Genomic DNA, 20,146 nt, shown 5'->3' on the forward strand with positions numbered 1-20,146 from the left:
TACCAGCTGTGTGACTTAAATCAAAGACCCAAGATTGTGTAATGGAGGCTGCCAACATTCTTAAAGGGTTACACACCAGCAGGGTCACCTAGAAATGTGATTCTCAAAATGAATACACCTTGGAATTATCTGGGGAACTTTATTTCCCCAATCCCAATGCTCAGGCCTTACTCCTGACTGATTATATTTAAAGCTCCGGGGGCGGGACCCAGACATCAGTGTTTTTTGAAACTTCCCAGGTGACTCCTTGTGCAGCCCACTTTGAGAACTCTTGGTGCAGAACCAGTGCAGGAGGAGCTTGGGTTCCAGAGTCCATCAGAACTGATTGCAAATCCCGGTCCCTCCATCTCCTCACTGCGAGATCTTGGGTCACACCTTTTAAATATATGCTTTTAATTTTAGAATTGTTTTGATTAACAGAAAAAAATGTGAAGATGGTACATAAAGTTCCCATATAACCTGCATCCAGTTTCCCCTATTGTTAACACCTTACATTAGTATGGTACATTTGTCACAGTTAATAAACCAATACTCATATATTATTCTTAACTGAAGTCCATACTTTCTTCTGATTTCCATTGTTTTTACCTAATGTCTTTTTTCTGTCCCAGGAGGCCATCTAAGGTACCACATCACATTTAGTTATTATGCCCCCTTAGCCTTTGCTTCAGTTTCCTAAGGCTGCCATAACAAAGCACCTCATACTGAATGGCTTAAAACAATAGAATTGCCTTATCTCACAGTCTGGAGGCTAGAGGTTTGAAATTAAAGTGCTGGCAAAGCCAGGTTCCCTCTGAAACCTGTAGGAAATAATCCTTCCTTGCCTGACCCTAGTGTCTGGTGGTTGTCATCAGTTTCTTGGCAGTCCTTGGCTTGTAGCTATAGGACTTCAATCTCGCCCTCGTCACATGGTGTTCCCTCTTGTGTCTGCTTCTCGTGTCTCCTCTTATTATGGGGACACTGGCCATATTGACTTAAGGGCCCACCTAACTGCAGTATGGTCTTGCCTTAACAAATTACATCTTCAAGGAAGCTATTTCTTAATAAGGTCACATTGGGATGGATTGAAGATTAGGACTTCAGCATATCTTTTGGGGGGATACAATTCAACCCATTACAGGGTCCTCTTGGCTGTGTCAGCTTCTCCACTTTCGCTATTATTGATGCCCTGAACAATTTTGAGGAACGTTGGTCAAGTGTTTTTAGACTATCTCTCAAATGGGATTTTTCTGGTATGTTTCTCATGATTAGACTGGGCTTATGAGATCTGGGGAGGAAGGAAAGAGCACAGAGGTGCAGTGCCACTTTCACCACAGCCTATCAGGGCCACATACTACCAACAGGACTCATCTCTGTTGGTATTAACTGTGGTCACCTGGCTAATGTAGTGCTCAGTCAGGTTTCTCCACTATAAAGTTATTCTTCCCCCTCCCCCATTGGCATGTTGGACCCTTTGAAAGGAAGTCACTATGTGCAGCCCACACTTAAGGGATGGGAAGTTATTCCAGCTCCTTTAGAGCAAAGTATTTACATAAATTATTTGGCAATCTCCATGGGAGAGTCATCTATTCTCCCCATTTATTTATGTATCCAGAATTTATTCACGTAAGTATGTACTCATGGATATTTACTTTATATTTTGGGTTATAATACAATATAATTTTAGTTTGGTTGCTCAAATTATTCCAGCTTTGGCCATTGGAGCTTTTCCAGTAGGCTCCTGCGTCCCTTTGTCATCCCTCTATCATTGCACTGCCTTACATTCTAATCCAAGATGCTTTAGGCCAGTGGTCGGCAAATTGCGGCTGGCGAGCCACTTGAGGCTCTTTGGCCCCTTGAGTTGGAGGGTGTGGGTCGATCGGGCAATGGGAGGCGCAGCACAGGCGGGCCGGGGATACGCAGTGCGGGGGAGGCAAGCGTGATTCATGTATGAGTTGAGTGAGCCAATCGGTCAGCAGTTTCGTGTGCAGTGGTTAGTGCTAGTTGCGTCCGCAAATCACGCGCGAGTGACAAAAGTACCTACTCAAAGCATAAAGTTACCTGTATTTTTCCAACCAGCTGCAAATCCTATAGGTATTTTTGTCATCAATTTAAGAATTACAATTCTTTTGTGTTGATGGCTTTTTTATTATAAAATGAAACTTCTTTTTAGGTGCCCTGTTTGACATGGCTACAAAGAAGAAGCGAAGAAAATCGGAAGATGAAAACCGTGAATTTAAAGTTGAATGTACCTTCCTATATAGTTTAAGTTTAAAAAATTTGGTTCTCAAAAGAAATTTCAATCGTTGTACTGTTGATATTTGGCTCTGTTGACTAATGAGTTTGCCGACCACTGCTTTAGGCTCATCTTGTACCAGAAAAATACCCATACGAGGGCAGGGAACATTTCCTGCTCTAGTCCTGGATCAGCCGTTTCTTCAAGTAGTTTCTTTTATTGGAAAAGAGTATTAGAAACCAAAATTTGAACACTCTGTGTGCTTGTTGCTATGGAGTATTGCTCTTTCTAGGCTGGACCATATTTTTAGCCTTGCTCTGCTCCAGTTTGCTCACCTGTAAAGTGGGGATAATAACAGTACATTCATCACAAGTTATTGTGAGGATTAAATTAGGGAATTGTGTAAGAGCTTAATGTAGTCTCTATCAGATAGTGAGTGCTCAAAAATGTTAGTGATTATTTCCCATACAATTTTTAACATGTGAGATAAGTTTAGTTGCCAAAGTTCTTTTCTATCTGCTCATTTCCTGAAGCAACAACCCTCAGAGAAGGTTTTTCTGCTAGTAGTTTATAGATGGAGAAATTAAGTGAATAAGGAAATCAATTTATGCTGCATTAGAACCTAAGTGTTTTAGTTTTAAGACCTATTCTAGACCCAGACGGGCCACCATCTCTGCCATCTGAGGGATATGGATTTTATATCCTTGATTCTTGCCTACCTTTGCTTGAAGGACTTCTTGGTTGTACTGACTCTTCATAACTGTCACCAGAAAATATTAACTCATGGCTGAAAGGAAGTACTGTACTCCAATCCATAACAGGCCACTCATAGACACAGTGTCATATTTTCTGAACCAAACAATTGAACACATGATCTGGAAATTGTTTTTTCTATTCTGGGTATAGATGAAATCAAGATATGTAATTTGATGCCAAAAATTTGGCATCTTGAGGTATACTGATAATTTACAGGGACAGCAGGACAAGGTATTTAATCAGAACTCACCGGCAAAATTTAAGATATGCTACTGTATTGATAATATGATCTTATCATAGTCTCTCTCTTCATGGTACAGTGATCCTAATCAGACACAGAGAAATGTTAGGTGAAATGTCAGTGCATGACAACATACAAGCCAAACAGGATGCTTTGACTCAAGGCAGATGTTTATTGGAACAACTATGTAGTCACCCACAAGAACAACAGCTTCTGTTGCTAATGAAATTGGCATGTTGCTTACTGAAAATAACAACCTTCATGGTATGAAATCAGCGTTAGCTATAAAAAACTATCTTCTAGGGAGGTGGGTTTTAGTTGCATAGAAGAGATCTTTGTGCTCATTTTGAAGTTGGAATGGGTTGCATTTGGAGGTAGTGAGTTTCCCATCTCCAGAAATGTTCAAGAAAGGGGTCATGAAATTAGACAAGATGTCCTTACAGACACTCTAATCCTCTGCCTCTGACTGAGAGATTTCAGGTTCTTGGATTTTGGCAGTAGTGCAGGGGCTGATACATCCTTACGCAGCACAATCAGACATCTGCTCACAATTAAGGGTGAAGTTGCAATTGGGAGAACAGATGGGATAAACTATGTTCAGCTATAAGTCCGTACAGATATCCCCGCTTTTTGAAAGTTTGCTTTACCTCACTTCGCTTTCACAAAAGACATACATTAGCACCTGCTTCACTAACCAAAATAAATCTGAAGAGGATTTTAACTTTTAAGAAAAAAGGTGAAAAGCAAAATTAGTGTCCAGCATTTGTTTTGCAGCAGCTGCTATAGAAGTAGCGAGAGTGGTCTCACCAAGCTTCTTCCGGGAACCACATGCAGCACCTCAGCATCTGGGCACCATAGTTCTGTACTGTGTCTGTGAGCATTCGTGCTTTACCTCCATTTATTTTATGCATCTGTTAGTGATATGTGTCCTAAGGTAATGGTTTCTTCACTTTACACCATTTTGACTTCTGAGGGTTTCATAGGAATGCTCTCCTTTTGATTAGTGGAGGGAAACCAGTATTTGTATACAAATCCTAAGGCTAAGTCCTATTGTTGTCTCACTTCAAAGAAAAGTCCCTTTAATTGTTGGTCTGCTTCCAGAATCAGAACATTGGTCTACCAGATATGCCATTTTTGTGAAAGAAGGTCGTGTAAATCTGAGGAAAGCCCGAGGGGACATTTACTCTGTTCTCCTTCTGCCTGGAAGGCCTCCCTGACTCACCTGTGAAAGTGCCCACCCTCCTCAAGGTTCAGCTCCAGCACCATATCCTCCGGGATGCTTTTCTGATGCTTCCCTCTCAAATGCCTCCATGCTGCTCCCACACATCGCAGTGGGCGGAGTTCATTCTGATCACGGTGGTCACCTGTGTATGCCAGTTCCCTGTGTTGGAGCTCCTGGGAGGAAGGAGGCATATTTCCCTCATCTCAGTAGTCTCCAGAGCAGTCAGCTCAGTCTGGTACATGGGAACTCCCAGGCAGTACTGTGAGTCAGGGAAGTATGGAGTTTTGGAATGATTTAGGGCAATTCCTTTGCATCGCACTTCTTTTTTGGTGTATGAAATAGAGCTTGAGCTTGCTTGACAAATGTCTGCTGGAAATGGGTACTACAGTGATCTTCCATTTATAGAATAAACTGCAGGGCACAGAGAGGTAGGATGACCAGCACACAGAACCAGAAGTAGCCCAGCTGGCATGGCTCAGTGGTCAAGTGTTGACCTATGAACCAGAAGGTCATGGTTCGATTCTTGGTTAGGGCATATGCCCGGGTTGTGGGCTTGATCCCCAGTGTGGGGTGTGCAGGAGGCAGCTGATCAATGATTCTCTCTCATCACTGATCTTTCTATCTCTCTTTCCCTCTCCCTTCTTCTCTGAAATAAATAAAAATATATTTTTAAGAAAGAAAAGAACCAGAAGCAGGCTGTGAACTGCTGCCCCTGAGCATTCAGCCTAAGGCATAGTGTCCATAAGTCTTACTCTTTGTATCTTCTTTCAGCAAAAGACCCTGAATGACTTTAGCAGCTTCAGAGCAGGTCAAGAACTGAAATCTCCCATGAAGATCAAAATTGATAGGACCAGACAGGGACTTGGGGCTTCTGATCCCCTGAAAGGCTTAAATTTCAGGCTCCAGAGGGGATGAGGTCTCTGGGGGCTTCCTGAGAGAGGAGATGGCTCTCTGAGGGGATTCTGTGTAAGAAACACTTATGACCATGTGGGGCTAGGGTGTACAGGGTAAGGAACAGGGGTGAGGAATCAGAAGAAGGGCTGCGTGGGGTCAGCTGTGGAGAGTTCAGGGGCCTGAGTCTAGTCTAGTCTCTCAGGGCTGACCTTGTACAGCTCAGGTTCTCAGGAAGGGAATGAGGTTGGGGCCTAGAGCAGATGCTCTGCTTAGCAATAAGGGAAGATCCCTTGACTAACATTTTGTCTGAGCTATGTCTTTGGGAACCAGGGTTTGGTATTGCTGCAGCAGCAGTATTTTCTGTCAAAACTCTATTGAACCTTAAGGTAATTTTGGCCTTTTGGTTACTTTGGTTTTAACTCATCTCATCAAGAAAAAAAATGGCTTCACTGGATCCTGGATTGTCAGAGCTGGGAGGGTCCTTTGGGATGAGGGGAAGGGACTAGCTTAGAGCCACACAGGGAGCTAGGGGCAGAGGTGGTTCTAGAACCTGGTGTCTGGCTTCCCTGTCAACCATTCCCAGTCTTCCTCCTTGCCCTGCTTCTCACAGGCACTCTCACAATTTGGTGTCTAGCTCAAGCATTGCTGTAGGACATGCTATAGGACTAAGAACCTCTCTCTTTACATTTTTATAGGGGACAGGGATTGGGGCTTGGAAAGGTGCATGGTAGCAAAGAAGCATAGGGCATTTGGGGGCAGATGAAAGAGATAGTTAAGGTTGAGAGAAAGGGTACACACTGAGCAGACTTAAGACCCAGCCAGGATTTGTAAGAGAATTTCGCCTGCCTGGTAGACATACTCATGTTCTGCTAAGTCATATTTACTGAACACTTACTTTGTGCCTGCACTGTGCTAAGTGCTATGTATATATTAATTAATTCAGTTCTCATCAAACTTTTATGAGGTAGGTAAGGTATGCCATTTCCAGAATATGGACAAAGAAACTGAGGTTAAAAGAGGTTGAAGTCACCTGTCTATTGTTGCAAAACTTGTGATAGAGGCTGATCCAGCCCTGTGTTCTGATCACTCGGCTACTCTGCTTCTTAAAAGAGAGTGAAAAGGGGGCCGAGATGCCCCCATTATTGGCCAGAAATGGATGGGTGAATGAGGCAGTTGAAGGGTGAAGGTGTCTTGTGTCAAGTAATTATCCTCTTCTGCTGACTGACCATGGACAGGTGGTGGAAAACGAAATTCAATTCTTCATACTGGTGACTCTCTGGATCCAGTTCTTGTTGCTGTAGATGTCAGAATATACTCCGTAGAGGTCCTTCTTTCCACAGTCCTTGCCCCAGGACACTGTGCCCACCAGGTACCACTGGCCTGTCTCATTATCCAGGGTTGCCATGGGACCTCCTGAGTCACCTGCACAGGCATCCTTTCCCCCTAAATATAAAAAAAGAGACTCAGGTCAAAGTAACCTGTCCCCTTCCCTAGCCCCAAATCCAAAGGAGCCTCTTTCTTCCCACCGCTGACGTGTAGTTCAGAGAATTGGGCACGAGGGGGTGCAAGCAGATCATTTGACTCAAACATGGGCTCTAAGGTTCTCAACCTTCCTAATGCCATGACCCTTTAATACAGTTCCTCATGTTGTGGTGACCCCTAACCATAAAATTATTTTCGTTGCTACTTCATAACTGTAATTTTGCTACTGTTATGAATCACAATGTAAATATCTGATATGCAGGATGTATTTAGGCGACCCCTGTGAAAGGGTCGTTCGACCCCCAAAGGGATTGCGACCCACAGGTTGAGAACCACTGACTCAAAGCAGTTCCAGGTGAGGCCTCCTCAGAGCTCAGTCATTTTTAGAAAGTGCCAGTGAAGGATTCTTGTGTTTCATAGGAGAAAAGGTGAATGTGGAGAAGGGAGTAATGGAAATTTCTTAGCATTCTTCTCTCTGATGCCATTTCTCTGGCAGAACCCTCCCTCTCATGAACTTCCTCCCCGCCCCTCTTTCCTGTTTAGCCTACCAGACTCCAAGGTGTCCAGCCCTTCCATTCCTGGGCCCTGCACCACTTCAATGCATGAGCTAGACACCAAATTATTATATACAAGTCTCTTGACTTACCTTCCTTCAACCCAGCACAGATCATGTCCCTGGTCACTTTCTTCTTTAGTGGGGCATAGGCCTCCTGGCAGGTGCGGTGATCAACAATTGGGATTTCAATCTGAAATACAAGGCCATTGTTGGTCCCCACTACTGGCTCAGGAGTCCTTGCTGTTCTGACACCCCCTAGAGCTGGCTGCTCCCCAGCTGGATGAGCTTGGGACTACCTTAGTCCTGGTCTCAGAAATTGCCCTATGGTGCAGGTGAAGAAATACTGAATGGAGAATCAGCAGATCCATGATCAGGTATAGTCTCAGCCATAAACTTGCTGTGTGACCTTGGGAAAGTCATTTGCCCTCTTTGAGTTTCAGTTTTCTCATCTGTAAACTGATCATACTTGCCCAGCACATGCATTATTTCAAATATGGCACCGTGTGCAAATCTATGATCAGTCTTCTTTCCCCCATTCCTACCATTACTGGCTGTGGGGCCTGGGCCAAGTGGCTTAATCCCTGTTTTTCAAACCTCTGTGACTCTGTTTCCTCATCTGAACAATGGAAGTCACAATATTTAACATACTAATCACACAGACTGTGGTGGAGAACTGAATTCAGTTCAAAGAGGCGATGAATGAGCAGATAGATGATGCTTTGTAAACTATGAATGCTGTATAAGTATTAGTACTATAGGGTTACTGATGCTCACCTTGCAGCAAGCATTTACTTATGTTCTCCCTCACTACAGTATTAACTTCCAGACACTAGGTCTGTATCTTGTCCATTTCTATCTTATGTAACTTGGAGCATAGTCAGTATGTGTATGTGTGTGTATATACGTATATGTATATGTGTGTATATATATATATTTGAAGGCTGATGCACAAAATTCGTGCAGGACTAGGCCTTCCTTCCCCTGGCTGCCAGCACCAGCTTCCCTCTGGCACCCAGGATTCAGGCTTTCCTCAGGCCACTGGCAGGTACCCGGAACCCGGGCTTCCCTCGCAGCCCCAGCTTCGTCTGGAAGGTTGTCTGGTCTAATTAGCATATTATGCCTTTATTATTCTAGACCCATGACATGCAGAACAAACAGATCAAGCTTGATGGGATTCAAAGTCTTAGTGAACTTTGAGGTGTGTGTGAGCCTCTGGTGTCTTTCTCAACCACTCCCAGCTCCAGCCTCCAAGTCCCTAAGGGAACAGGAAGGTCTCAGGTGGGGTAGGGGTGTCACTCTCTGTAGAGCATAAGTTGAACTTTACCTCCATCAGGGTCTCTGGGAACCTTTGCAAGAACTGCTTCCCCCAGCCACTGACAATGACCATGGTCCCTAGAGGAGAGAAGACACAGTGGGAACAGAGAGGCTGTTTGTGGGCTTTTCAGATGGTTGCATCTTGTAGCCCATCATCCTCTGCTTGAGAAGGAAGGGTTGAATTTTCCCCCTCAGAAAAAGCCAGCTTGGTGAGGAGGAAGACTTCTGGGTTGGAGGTTATCTGCAACAGAGGTCTAGGCATTTGTTTCTATGAATCATTAGCTGATTTGTTTAGTTGTCTGATCTCTCCCACTCCCAACTAGCATGGAACCTGGGCTCCATGACAACAGTCATCTATCTTGTTCACTGCTGTATCCCTGTTATGGCCAAAGGTGATCCTGAGTTGGGGGGGTGAAAGGATTGAGAAAAGACAGACAAGAGAATGAAAGCTGGGTCTCAGTGGGACGCTGCTCCCTGATGAGGAGACAGCGCCAGTGCCCACAAGCCGTGTCTTTATTTTATAGACGATGCCACGAGGCAAAGTAGGGGCGTGATCATGTTGTTTACAGCATTCTCGTGAGTTTCAACCCTACTCAATTACATGCACCTGAACTCTATCACAAGATACGTGGGGCCACGTGTTCGGACCATAGGTTCAAGCTTACAACCACAGCCATTGGCTATAATTGTGCTGGGAGGGCCCTGCCCTTCCAGCTGGGACTCAGTGGCAATGAGAGGACCCTGTCCTTTCATTAGTCCGAGGCTTGAACCTGGCCAAAACACTGTAGCCGCGCCCCACATATCCTTATGCCTGCAACAGTACTGGCACATAGTAGGTGCTCAATCAATAATTGTGGAAAAAATAAAAAGTCCAGCTTAGTCCACAATATGCACATTGCCTTTAGCAAGCCCTCACACCTCCCTTCCATTATAAGCCTCAATTTCTTTATCCATAAAATGAAGAGGCTGGGTTTGATATTCTCTAACTCCATGCCCCCCACCCAACTCTGATATTCTAGAAGTCTATGAAGTTGGCAAATCTCAGAGTGAGTGGAAGTGGGTGAAACACTGATAGAGCACTCACTTATTTCCTTATTTGAAGAAAAGCCTGGATCCTGAATACAGCACTGGGCTTTACATTGAAAAACCTGGATTCGAGGACCCAGATCTGCTTCTCACAAGCTGGACCTTGGGTAAATCACGTCACCTGGCTGACCCTCAGTTTTCTCATCTGGAAAATGGGACTATCATACCCCCTCACAAGACTTTTATAAGTGGTAAATAAGTTAATGAATGTAAAGCAACTACATATGGTAGGCGTGCCTTTCCTGTTGGCTCACTCTACCTAATGCTTCTCAAATTCCATTCAGCCATCTTTTATAACTTCTTTGCACTGAAGGAGTTTAGCTGTAACATGGCACCCCTGAACTTTCTAACAGAATAAAAGGGAAGCCAACTGCCCTGGTGGGACTCTCACTCTGTGTTGGATACATTTGAATATAGTATTTCATTTAAATATAATGACCACCCCATGGGGTATTATCCTCAGTGTAGAGGCAAGGGACTCGAGGTTCAGCAACTTCTTCAAGTCCAACCAATCAGGAAATGCAGCATGGGGAGTGAGTCTATGCTGTGATAAATCTATTGTCCTTCAGTTCCAAATTTACCCTTCTATACTCTGTTTTGTAACCCTACAGAAGAATTGGCACTTCTGCTTTTTCAGGGGGATCCTGAAAATAGGAGGCACTTCCAGGAAGGCTTGCTGTTACTGTTGACATCACCCTACCAGTGGTTTCTTACCCCAGCAGTGGTGCTTGGTTCCAGCTGTTTCCCTAATACCATCAGCATGGAGCCTCTTCCACAGGAGTCAGAGTTACTGCTCCACCGGGTCCCTGTCCAGGGTTCTAGGTTCTATAACTCCAACCTCTTCCCTTTGTCCCTCAGCCCCAAGAGTAGTAGTTTCTTCCTGCAAGTACTATCTCTATTATCTCAGCATTCCCCCTTTACTTCTCCAGTCCTCCAGCACCCTATGTTAGATTCTCTCTGTAATAATAACTAGCCTAGTTTCTGTTTCCCCATGAGGACTCTGGCTGATATAGCACTTCCTATTAACTATGTGCCACCTTGGAATCAGCCTGACAGTTGTTTTAGGGGAGGCAGCTGAGGAATCATGCAGACATCGTCAGCTGGCTTCGTTGGCACCACAGCCTCACCAACGCTGGAGAAGAAGTCTCTTTGGAGGTACCTGATGCTCTGCAGAGGTGGAACCAGGGGTGGGGAGAGGTACCTTCCTCCGAGGAACTCTCTGGGAGACAGATGGGCATCACAAAGTCATTCAGCACCGGGCCCTTTGACAGCTCCACCAGAGCCACATCATTCTCAAATGTGTTGGGGTCATACTGGGGATGAAGGAAGATGTGTTTGACCCTGAGATGCTGTTCAGTCTCGTCTGACCGGTGTCTCCAATGTTTACCTGGGCAAGAAGAAGGCACATGAGGCATGGAGGTAATGGAGGCACAGAGGATAAGGTCACACTTACTCCCTGTCAGCCCTCTGTCTTATCCAGTTCATGTTTCCAGCCTTAACTCTTTAATCATCTTTCCCCAGCAATCCTGTCCTACTTGCCCTTCTCCATATATTCTCATGGGCTCCCATTTCTGTCTTTCTTCATGAGCTGATCTCATTGTTTTATAATACTCATTCCAAAGCTCATCACCACATGTTCAAATCATATAAGCACCCTTCTGGATCATGTGCTGCCTCCTCCATGAAGGCTCTCCAATTCTTGAGTTTGATTTTTTAGTTAGAAGTCTTTTCCCTATGAACTCCCATGACATTTTATTTGTTTTTCTCTTATAGAACTTATTGCTTTTTCTCTTATACTAGAAGTCTCCCTGCTTATATTTTTTACTTTATTAGACTGTAAGCTCCTTATGGGCAGGAACTAGGTATTAATTATGCTGTGTCTTTAGATCCTGGGATAATGTCAGCAGGGAACTAAACTGAATTTGCTGGTAGTATTGGGGATGCAATTGTATATGTATCACTCACTTGTAATCATGGATTCATAGAAGCCTGAAGTGTCTTTGGAATTTATCTAGATTGGCTCTTTATTTCCCCATTGTAAAACTGAGGCCTAGACTTCAATGACTTGCTCATGCTCCCTGCACCTGGAAATCATTGCCTTGAGCTTAGACTCAGGTCCTTGGACTCCAGTCCCAGCTGGTTCTTCATCCCAGGGATCCTGTCCTGATGAATGATTGAGTGGACACACCCCATTCCCAGAACCACAACTGGCTTCAGGAGTCAGCTTGCCCCTCACTCACCCACAATGATTTTGAAGTCAGAAGGGCTGAGCAGGTAAAAGTCGTGGAGGATTGGGTCCTCTGGATCGAGCGAATGGTGGAGGCAGTGAGCCGCCGTCAAAATCCAGTTGGAGCCTGACAACAGAATTGTGTACACACACTGCCCTGGACTGCCACAACTTGCCTCGAGCTGAGGCCTTCAGATTACTCTAGGGCACCTTTCGCCATTGCATTTCAAAGCCTCAAGTCAGACACTCATATTCTAATCTGAAGATGAGGAGTTGAATCTGTGCTTTTATTTGCCTATTCCAACCAAAGCTAAGGCTGAACAGCTTTAACAGGGTTTCAGTGCCCCCTTAAACCCATAGGGTTGGTGAGCTCCAGACAGGCCAAAGTGGGTCCACAAAAAACCTTGTGCTCACTGGCTACTCCTCTGGACTTGTGGTCCCTGGCCCAGTGTCAACAGCCCCATCTGGAAATGGCTTATAAATGCAGATTCTCAGACCACCACCTCAGACCTATTGAAGCAGAATCTGCCTTTAGTAGGGAAATTTGGGAATGTTAACAAGATCCTTGAGTAATTCCTAGGCACACTGAGGTTGTAAAAGCACTGACATATCGTGCTGCTTCCTAACTGTGGATGCACATTGGAACCACCTGGGGAATTAAAAAAAAAGAAATAGGAGAAACCAAGGTGGCGGCATAGGTAAACACTGGAAATTGCTGCCTCACACAACCACTTTAAAAATACAACTAAAAGACAAAACGGACATCATCCAGAACCACAGGAAGGCTGGCTGAGTGGAAATTCTACAACTAGAAGGAAACAGAAAAGCACAGTGAGACTCAGAGGAGGTGCGGAAGTAAAGTGCAGAGGTACGGAGGCGCATGTGGAAAGGGCTGGCAACTGAGGACACGGCTGTCTTTTTCAATCTGGAGGGAGTCTCAAGCTCCCAATTGCTCTGAACTCCAGTTCTGGGCGAGTCTCTGGGGACTCAGACTCATACAGGGAGAAACTGGACTGTCTGGCATCAGTCGGAACTTGAGAGTGGCTTTCTCTCAGAGGTGCTTGCAGAGATTACCGGGACACTGAGATGTGGGGCTTCTTAGGACAGGGCTGAGGATCAGCCATAGCTGCTTGCTCTGCCCTGTTGATCCCCTGAGACCCTGCCCCAGCCAAGCTGTGCACAGAGTCTTTTGCATATGAAAGGCCTGGCCCTTTGCAATCTGAAAATTACCTAACAAACTGCAGCTGGGTCAGAGAGACCCAGAACTTCCAAAAGAAGGCCCAATGCCCCACAGCAGCTTGCATTGCTTCACAGCTGGGCCTCATTTGGGCACCTCCAAACCCCAAACAAAGAAGAGGAATCTGCACATCTCTCCATAGCTCCTGCTGAGTAGCCTCAGGCAGAGGCTAAATTAGCACCTCCTTAGAGATCCAAGAGCCAGTGTACCCAGTGGTCAGAGTGGAACCATCCAGATTACAACTCCTCAGATCCATAGGGGACACACTCAGGGGGCAGACTCAGTGAGCACCAAAGCCCCACAGAAGCAAGTCTTGCCCAGAAGGGTGTCTCCTGCACAGAAGTTCTCCCACTGCAGACACAGCTGATTCTCACAGCCAATTGGCCTGGAAGTCAATTCCTCCCAGTGATACCAACAACAATAAAGGCTTAACTACAAAAAGACTGTGCACAAAGCCCACAAAGGGGTGCACCAAGAGTGTCCACCTCAGGTAATTGGGGAGGCTGAGCCACTGGGCCCTATAGGACACTTAGCACAGAAAGCCACCCTATCAACACAGGGAAGCAGCCAAAATGGGGAGACAAAGAAACAGGTCACAAATGACAGAAATGGAGGAAAGCAAACTACAGGATATAGAGTTCAAAACCACACTTCTAAGGTTTTTCAAGAATTTTCTAAAAACCAACGATAAATTTAGTGAGATCCTCAAGGTTATGAAAAAGGTCCAACTAGAAATTAAGCATACAATGACTGAAATAAAGAATATTATACAGAGTTCCAACAGCAGACTAGAGGATCGCAAGAATCAAGTCAAAGATTTGAATTACGAAGAAGCAAAAAACACTCAACCAGAAAAACAAAAAGAAAAAAGAATCCAAAAATATGAAGATAGTGTAAGGAGCCTCTGGGACAACTTCAAGTATAGCAATATCTGAATTATGGGGGTGCCAGAAGAATAGAGAGAGCAATATATTGAAAACCGATTTGAGAAATAATGACAGAAAACTTCCCCTTCCTGGTGAAAGAAATAGACTTACAAGTCCAGGAAGTGCAGAGAACCCCAAACAAAAGGAATCCAAAGAGGACCACACCAAGACACATCATAATTAAAATGCCAAGAGCAAAAGACAAAGAGAGAATCTTAAAAGCAGCAAGAGAAAAACAGTCAGTTACCTACAAGGGAGTACCCATATGTCTGTCAGCTGATTTCTCAACAGAAACTATGCAGGCCAGAAGGGAGTGGCAAGAAATATTCAAAGTGATGAATAGCAAGAACCTACAACCAAGATTACTTTACCCAGCAAAGCTATCATTCAGAATTGAAGGTCAGATAAAGAGCTTCACAGACAAGAAAAAGCTAAAGGAGTTCATCACCACCAAACCAGTATTATATGAAATGCTGAAAGGTATCCTTTAAGAAGAGGAGGAAGAAGAAAAAGGTAAAGATACAATTATGAACAACAAACACACATCTATCAACAAGGGAATCTAAAAATCAAGTGAATAAATAATCTGCTGAACAGAATAAACTGGTGAATATAATAGAATCAGGGGCATAGAAAAGGATTGGACTGACTATTCTTGGGGGGGAAAGGGGAGCGGGAAGAGACTGGACAAAATCGTACACCTATGGATGAGGACAGTGGGGGGGGGGGCGGGTATGGGGTGGGAACCGGGTGGAGGGGAGCTATGGGGGGGGGGGGCGGAAAGAGGAACAACTGTAATAATCTGAGCAATAAAGATTTAATTAAAAAAAAAATAGTACCTGGCCCTGAATCCAGACCAGCTAAGTTATTGGAGTGTGGCCCAGGCACAAATATGTTTTAAAGTTCCCCAGATGATACTATTGCCACCACTGCTCTGATCCTAACCTCTCATCTATACTAATAAAAGCCTAGGTGGCCCTGTGCCCTTGCGTCATCCCAAGATGGCCTCCCCCACGTCAACACAAGATAGCTACCACAAGATGGCCACCCCACGTCATCACAAGATGGCTGCCACAAGATGGCCAGTAGGGTAGGGCAGTTGTGGGCAATCAAGTTGTCAGGGGAGGGCAGTTGGGGGCGATAAGGCCATCAGGGGAGGGTAGTTGGGGATGATTGGGATGGCAGGAAAGGGCAGTTGGGAGCGATTGGGCCAGCAGGGGAGGGCAATTGGGGGTGATAGGACCAGCAGGGGAGCAGTTAGGCATTAATCAGGCCAGCAGGGGAGTAGTTAGGGGTGATCGGGCTGGCAGGCAGGTGAGTGGTTAGGAGCCAGCAGTCCTGGTTGTGAGAAGGATGTCCAATTGCTGGTTTAGGCCTGATCCCTGTGGGGTCCCAGATAGGAGAGGGTGCAGCCTGGGCTGAGGGACAGCCCCCTCAGTGCACAAATTTTGTGCACCAGGCCTCTAGTTTTATATATATGAATCCTGAGGCCTGGAGGAATGTAGGGATCTGTAGGGTCACTCAGAAGTTTAGTAACAGGCCAGGGCCAGACCCTGGGTCTCCTGACCATCAGCTTAGAGCATGTCTTCTATCTCAGCTGTCTTTTCCCCTTAGTGGACCGGTTCCTGCCCTTTGTTTAATATAGTGTCAGGCTTTGGCTCATCCTTTAGGTGAAGCATATGATAAACTCATAAGTAACTAAAACTATAGTCATAACCAGGATGAGCCAAAAGAAAGAAAGGCACCAGGGTTTTGGGGTGTGGGTCTCAGGTCGGAGTTCAGAGTCCCAAGCAGAGGTACCTTTTGGGAGCAGGTTTTAGGCTCTCCTTGGCCCTTTCAGGAGCAGCTATGTGCTCTGGCTGCTGGGTTCTAAATAGAGCTCGATGCAGGTCAATCTCTTTGTCTGGAGGCATTTTTGAGCTCTGTCCACAGCCAGGGACTGTTGACCAAATTTTCCATGTGGATAAAATGGGATGAGAGAGCCATCTCAGAGCTAGGCTCTGGAGCATTTAAATGGACCCAGGGGTGTGCAATGGGAAGTCCAGAGATGTGGCGTTGCCTCCCAGCTCTGCAAATACTCTTGGAGTCCCTGAGCCATCGAAATGGTGGTGCTTTCCCTCCTTCCTCTGTCCCTCAGCCCCTTTCTTGCGTTCCCTCCCACCCTGTACTCCCTCTAAAAAATTGAATACCAGGAGGAGGAGAGAGATTCTAGATTAGGAGAGCTGTGCAGGGTGGAGCATGGGAGAACTCATAGCGTGGTCGAGGATAAGCAGACTTCTAACATCTTCAAAACATGACAGGGAATAAACATGCAGTAGATACAAATAAGCATTGGGCACAATGTTCATATTTAAATTTCTTTGGGAAGAACAAAAATTTGATGATCCACTGATTTTGAAAAGCTTGAATAAAATTGGAAAAGCTGCTAAAGTTAAGAGAACTAAATAATTAAACTGCTATAATATAAAATTTGGTATTATGGGAGAGAAGAGCAAAATTATTCTTAAAATAAGACCAACTTTGTACAGGCACTGCATCGCTCTCTTTTGAAATTCAGTAATAGTTCTCTCAGTATGATTGAACTTGGATATATTAATGATATTTTTTCAACATTGAAAATAAATTTAATTTTGTCCTTTTTCTTAAAAATACTAGTGAAATTTTGTACTGTTTATTACATGGTCATAGTAGAACTTCTATAAGGTGGAATGATGCAGTGTTTATTGTTTGCACTAGCTTATGGGACAGATATTTATGCTCCTCCCTACATTTGTGTTGAACAGATACAGATTATGTGATTGGAAAGGAGAATCCAACAATTAACAGTTGACATTTTAAGAGTAATGTTTAAAAAGCTTTACACCTGTTTACAATTTGGAGATGAAAAGGCAGGATCCGTTTTTCTACTGTGTGATAAAAACTGACTTAAAATATTTATAAATAGAGTCAAGAGTAAAACTGTACAAACTTGCACATTGAAAAGTGCAACAAGTTACTTTGATTGCAGTACAAATATTTACTGTTCTAAAAATTGAAGACTTAGCCAGGCAGATGAATTTTTAAGTGAATCAGTTGTTGAAGTTATTGGAATTAACTGAGCCAAAGTGATTCTGCATTCTTCATCTATTTAGTTAGCACTTTGTATCATTATATACCGTTTACAATACATGTATAACTTGTAGCTATAATCATTTGTGCCATTAAAGCTCTCACAAAACCGTTAAAAAACAACAAACAAACAAACAAAGAACAAACAACAACAACAAAAAAACAGCTACCTCACTGAACCCTGGCCTCTTGAGTCACCCTCCTTTTCAATCCACATAGCCTCTGGAGAGAACTTTCTAGAACATGCTTATAAGCCTGCAATGGTGTTCAGGATAAAATATAAATTCCTAAGTGGGGCATTCAAGGCCTTTTTAAGAAAGTTCCCTCACTTCTCCAGGGTGAATTTCCTGGTTTTCTCTGCTTCCTGTCTTTCTGTCCCTCTCCCTCCTTCTATCCCTTGGTCCTCTCCCCTGCCCATTCCTCACAGGGCTGCCCCTGTCACCTGTAGTCACTCTGTGCCTCTTTGGGAGGCTTAATAGGGTGGTAATACTCACCTTTGTGTTTGTGAAAATGTAAGGATCAATTTCTTGAAGAGAAGGGCTAATGCCTGGTTGCCCTTTCACATATCCCATGGTGTCCAGACCTGGTACCTGCCCTTGGGGATGCCTGGTGGGGAGCTGTCCTCACCTGACTGAACCCTGGTGGAGGTGGGTTAGTGAGAGGCGAGACCAGCAGCCCCAGGAGCTGTGTAGGCAGATGTGAACCCATCCAGACCTTCTTCCTCTGTGATGGGATCAAGCCAGGCATTGGCTGCAGACTCCAGAGTGCTCTTACCTTTTCTTAGGATGTCGGAGCTGGAATGGACCTTAGGTCATCTGGACCCAATTGTGGCAGGAAGGTCTGTCAGCCTTTCCTTTCCTACCCTTGCTCCCACTCCCACCACATTTAATCCGTTACAAAAGCCTGATGACTCTATGTCCCAATACTTTTGAATCTGCCTCATTGCCATCCCTTGGCCCCTGTCCTCATTCTGAAGCTAATGACTTCCCTCCTGACTACTGCAATAGCTACCTCACTGAACCCTGGCCTCTTGAGTCACCCTCCTTTTCAATACACATAGCCTCTGGAGAGAACTTTCCAGAACATGCTTATAAGCCTGCAATAGTGTTCAGGATAAAATATAAATTCCTAAGTGGGGCATTCAAGGCCTTTGTAAGAAAGTTCCCTCACTTCTCCAGGGTGAATTTCCTGGTTTTCCCTGCTTCCACAGCCTTCGCACACCTTGCCTTTGAGCCATGTGCTGTAATCCATGTTTGAGGGGCTGACTCTCTGATCCTTCCAAGTGCCAGAGACTGACCAGGACTCAGTAGGTGTTTGCTGACTAAAGGAGCCAGCTATAACAGGAACACATAAACCCTGGCCCCAGCTGAGGGCCCTTTCTACACTATACTTTTTGGCCCTGGTGTAGACAGTGGTTCTCAATGAAGAAATATTGATCAGTCTACCTTTGCTCCCACACTGGTTCCTAACCCTGGGTTTCCCACCCCTTCCACCTTCTCCTTACCTAGAAGGGAGCCTCCACAGAAGGGCTGCCCATTTGGGTGTGACAGCATGGCAATCCAGGGGGTGGTTCCCTTGTCCGCTGGGCGCCCATTGAAGATCCTGGCTATCAGCTTCCGGGAGAACTTGGGGAGCCCACACACTGTAGCGGCCAGGGGAGAAGAAACATGTCACACTCTTGGCTCCATCCTGTCCTTTGCCAGAGCTGCCAGCTCATTACTCTCTGTTAGGAACAACTGTTAATTTTTGAGCTCCCAGCATCCATGACCCCATTCAGTGACAGCACATCAATTTTCCTCTGGGATTTGCTCTTCCCCTATTCCCAGTCCATATATCCTGAGTTAGAATGACTTTATCTCTGGTTTTAGAGGTAGGAATGTGACCCAGACCCGACTGATTCATGCCTCTCATCCCCTGGTCACAGCATTTGCTCTGAGGTGGGAATGTAACCTTGGCCTGGCCAATGAAAGCCTGACTTGGGGGTTAAGCATATTAGAGAGACCTTTCTCTGTTGGGGTTGCTAAACTACTGGTTATAAGCCCAGATCTGCCAAAGATCACTTCATGGAGAATCTGCTGAGAATAGTGATACTAATAGAGAAAAGTGGAACTAGAAGATGAGGAGGAAGCAAGGGAGAGATTATATCCTGATATTTGAAACCCTTGATCTAACCATACCTGAAGCCTTTTGGTATAGACTTCAATTATGTGAGTCTATAATTCTCTTTCTCGCTAAGCTAACCTCCTCTCCCCATTCCCAGCAGATACTCAAAGCCCACTGGGTGGGAAGTGCCCCAGCCATCCTTCACTCCATCTGCTTCCTCTGTCAACTTTCTTCTCTCCAGAATTAATTCCGGGCTTTGGATCTCCTCACTTCCAAACTCTTGAGGACCTGGCTTTATGGATTCTTATCCCTTTTCTGTATTTTGCAGCTCTCCTTTATGCCTCCAAAACAGGGTCAGGCCTTCTCATCCTAAAATCAAATTTTTACCCTCCCTGCGTCCCATTCATTTCAAAGTGTCTCCTATTCCTCCCTTTCGTAGCCACACTTCTGGGGAGAAGAGTTGACAGTTTCCACATCCTTCCTTCTCCTTTGAGGTGAATTTGGAAGAAGCACCATGCTCTTCACATACTTGGAAGAAAAGTGGTCATTTGAATAGTTAATAGATACACAAACATAGATGGAGATAGAATGGCTCTGGGCCCATACATGGAACTTAGTGATATATACATGTATAGGGAGATAGATACTATTTGAAATTTTATCTCATGGATTCTTCATCCCTAGGAAATTTTCTTGCCCTGTGACTCCTCACTATTGAACCTGGAGCATCATTGTTTTAGGTGAGGCTAGGTACAACTTTGACTTTTGAAAGAGCAAAG

General features: G+C 44.8%; 1 protein-coding gene across 1 annotated transcript in view; it reads right to left on the reverse strand.

The window, feature by feature from the left end:
- Positions 1–6,580: 6,580 nt before the first annotated feature.
- Positions 6,581–20,146, reverse strand: part of MASP1 (MBL associated serine protease 1) — a gene marked incomplete at its 3' end in the record, with an annotated part of 62,846 nt that continues 49,280 nt past the window's right edge. The window contains exons 11-16 of the mRNA XM_081087999.1: positions 18,769–18,906; positions 12,007–12,120; positions 10,968–11,153; positions 8,691–8,758; positions 7,457–7,556; positions 6,581–6,771 (exon numbers count right to left, since the gene is read on the reverse strand). Of these exons, the coding sequence (XP_080944125.1) occupies positions 6,581–6,771; positions 7,457–7,556; positions 8,691–8,758; positions 10,968–11,153; positions 12,007–12,120; positions 18,769–18,906 (797 nt within the window). The remainder of the gene's footprint in view (positions 6,772–7,456; positions 7,557–8,690; positions 8,759–10,967; positions 11,154–12,006; positions 12,121–18,768; positions 18,907–20,146) is intronic.

The sequence above is a fragment of the Myotis nattereri genome (assembly GCF_964212035.1).
Source record: "Myotis nattereri genome assembly, chromosome: 3".
Taxonomy (NCBI): Eukaryota; Metazoa; Chordata; class Mammalia; order Chiroptera; family Vespertilionidae; genus Myotis; species Myotis nattereri.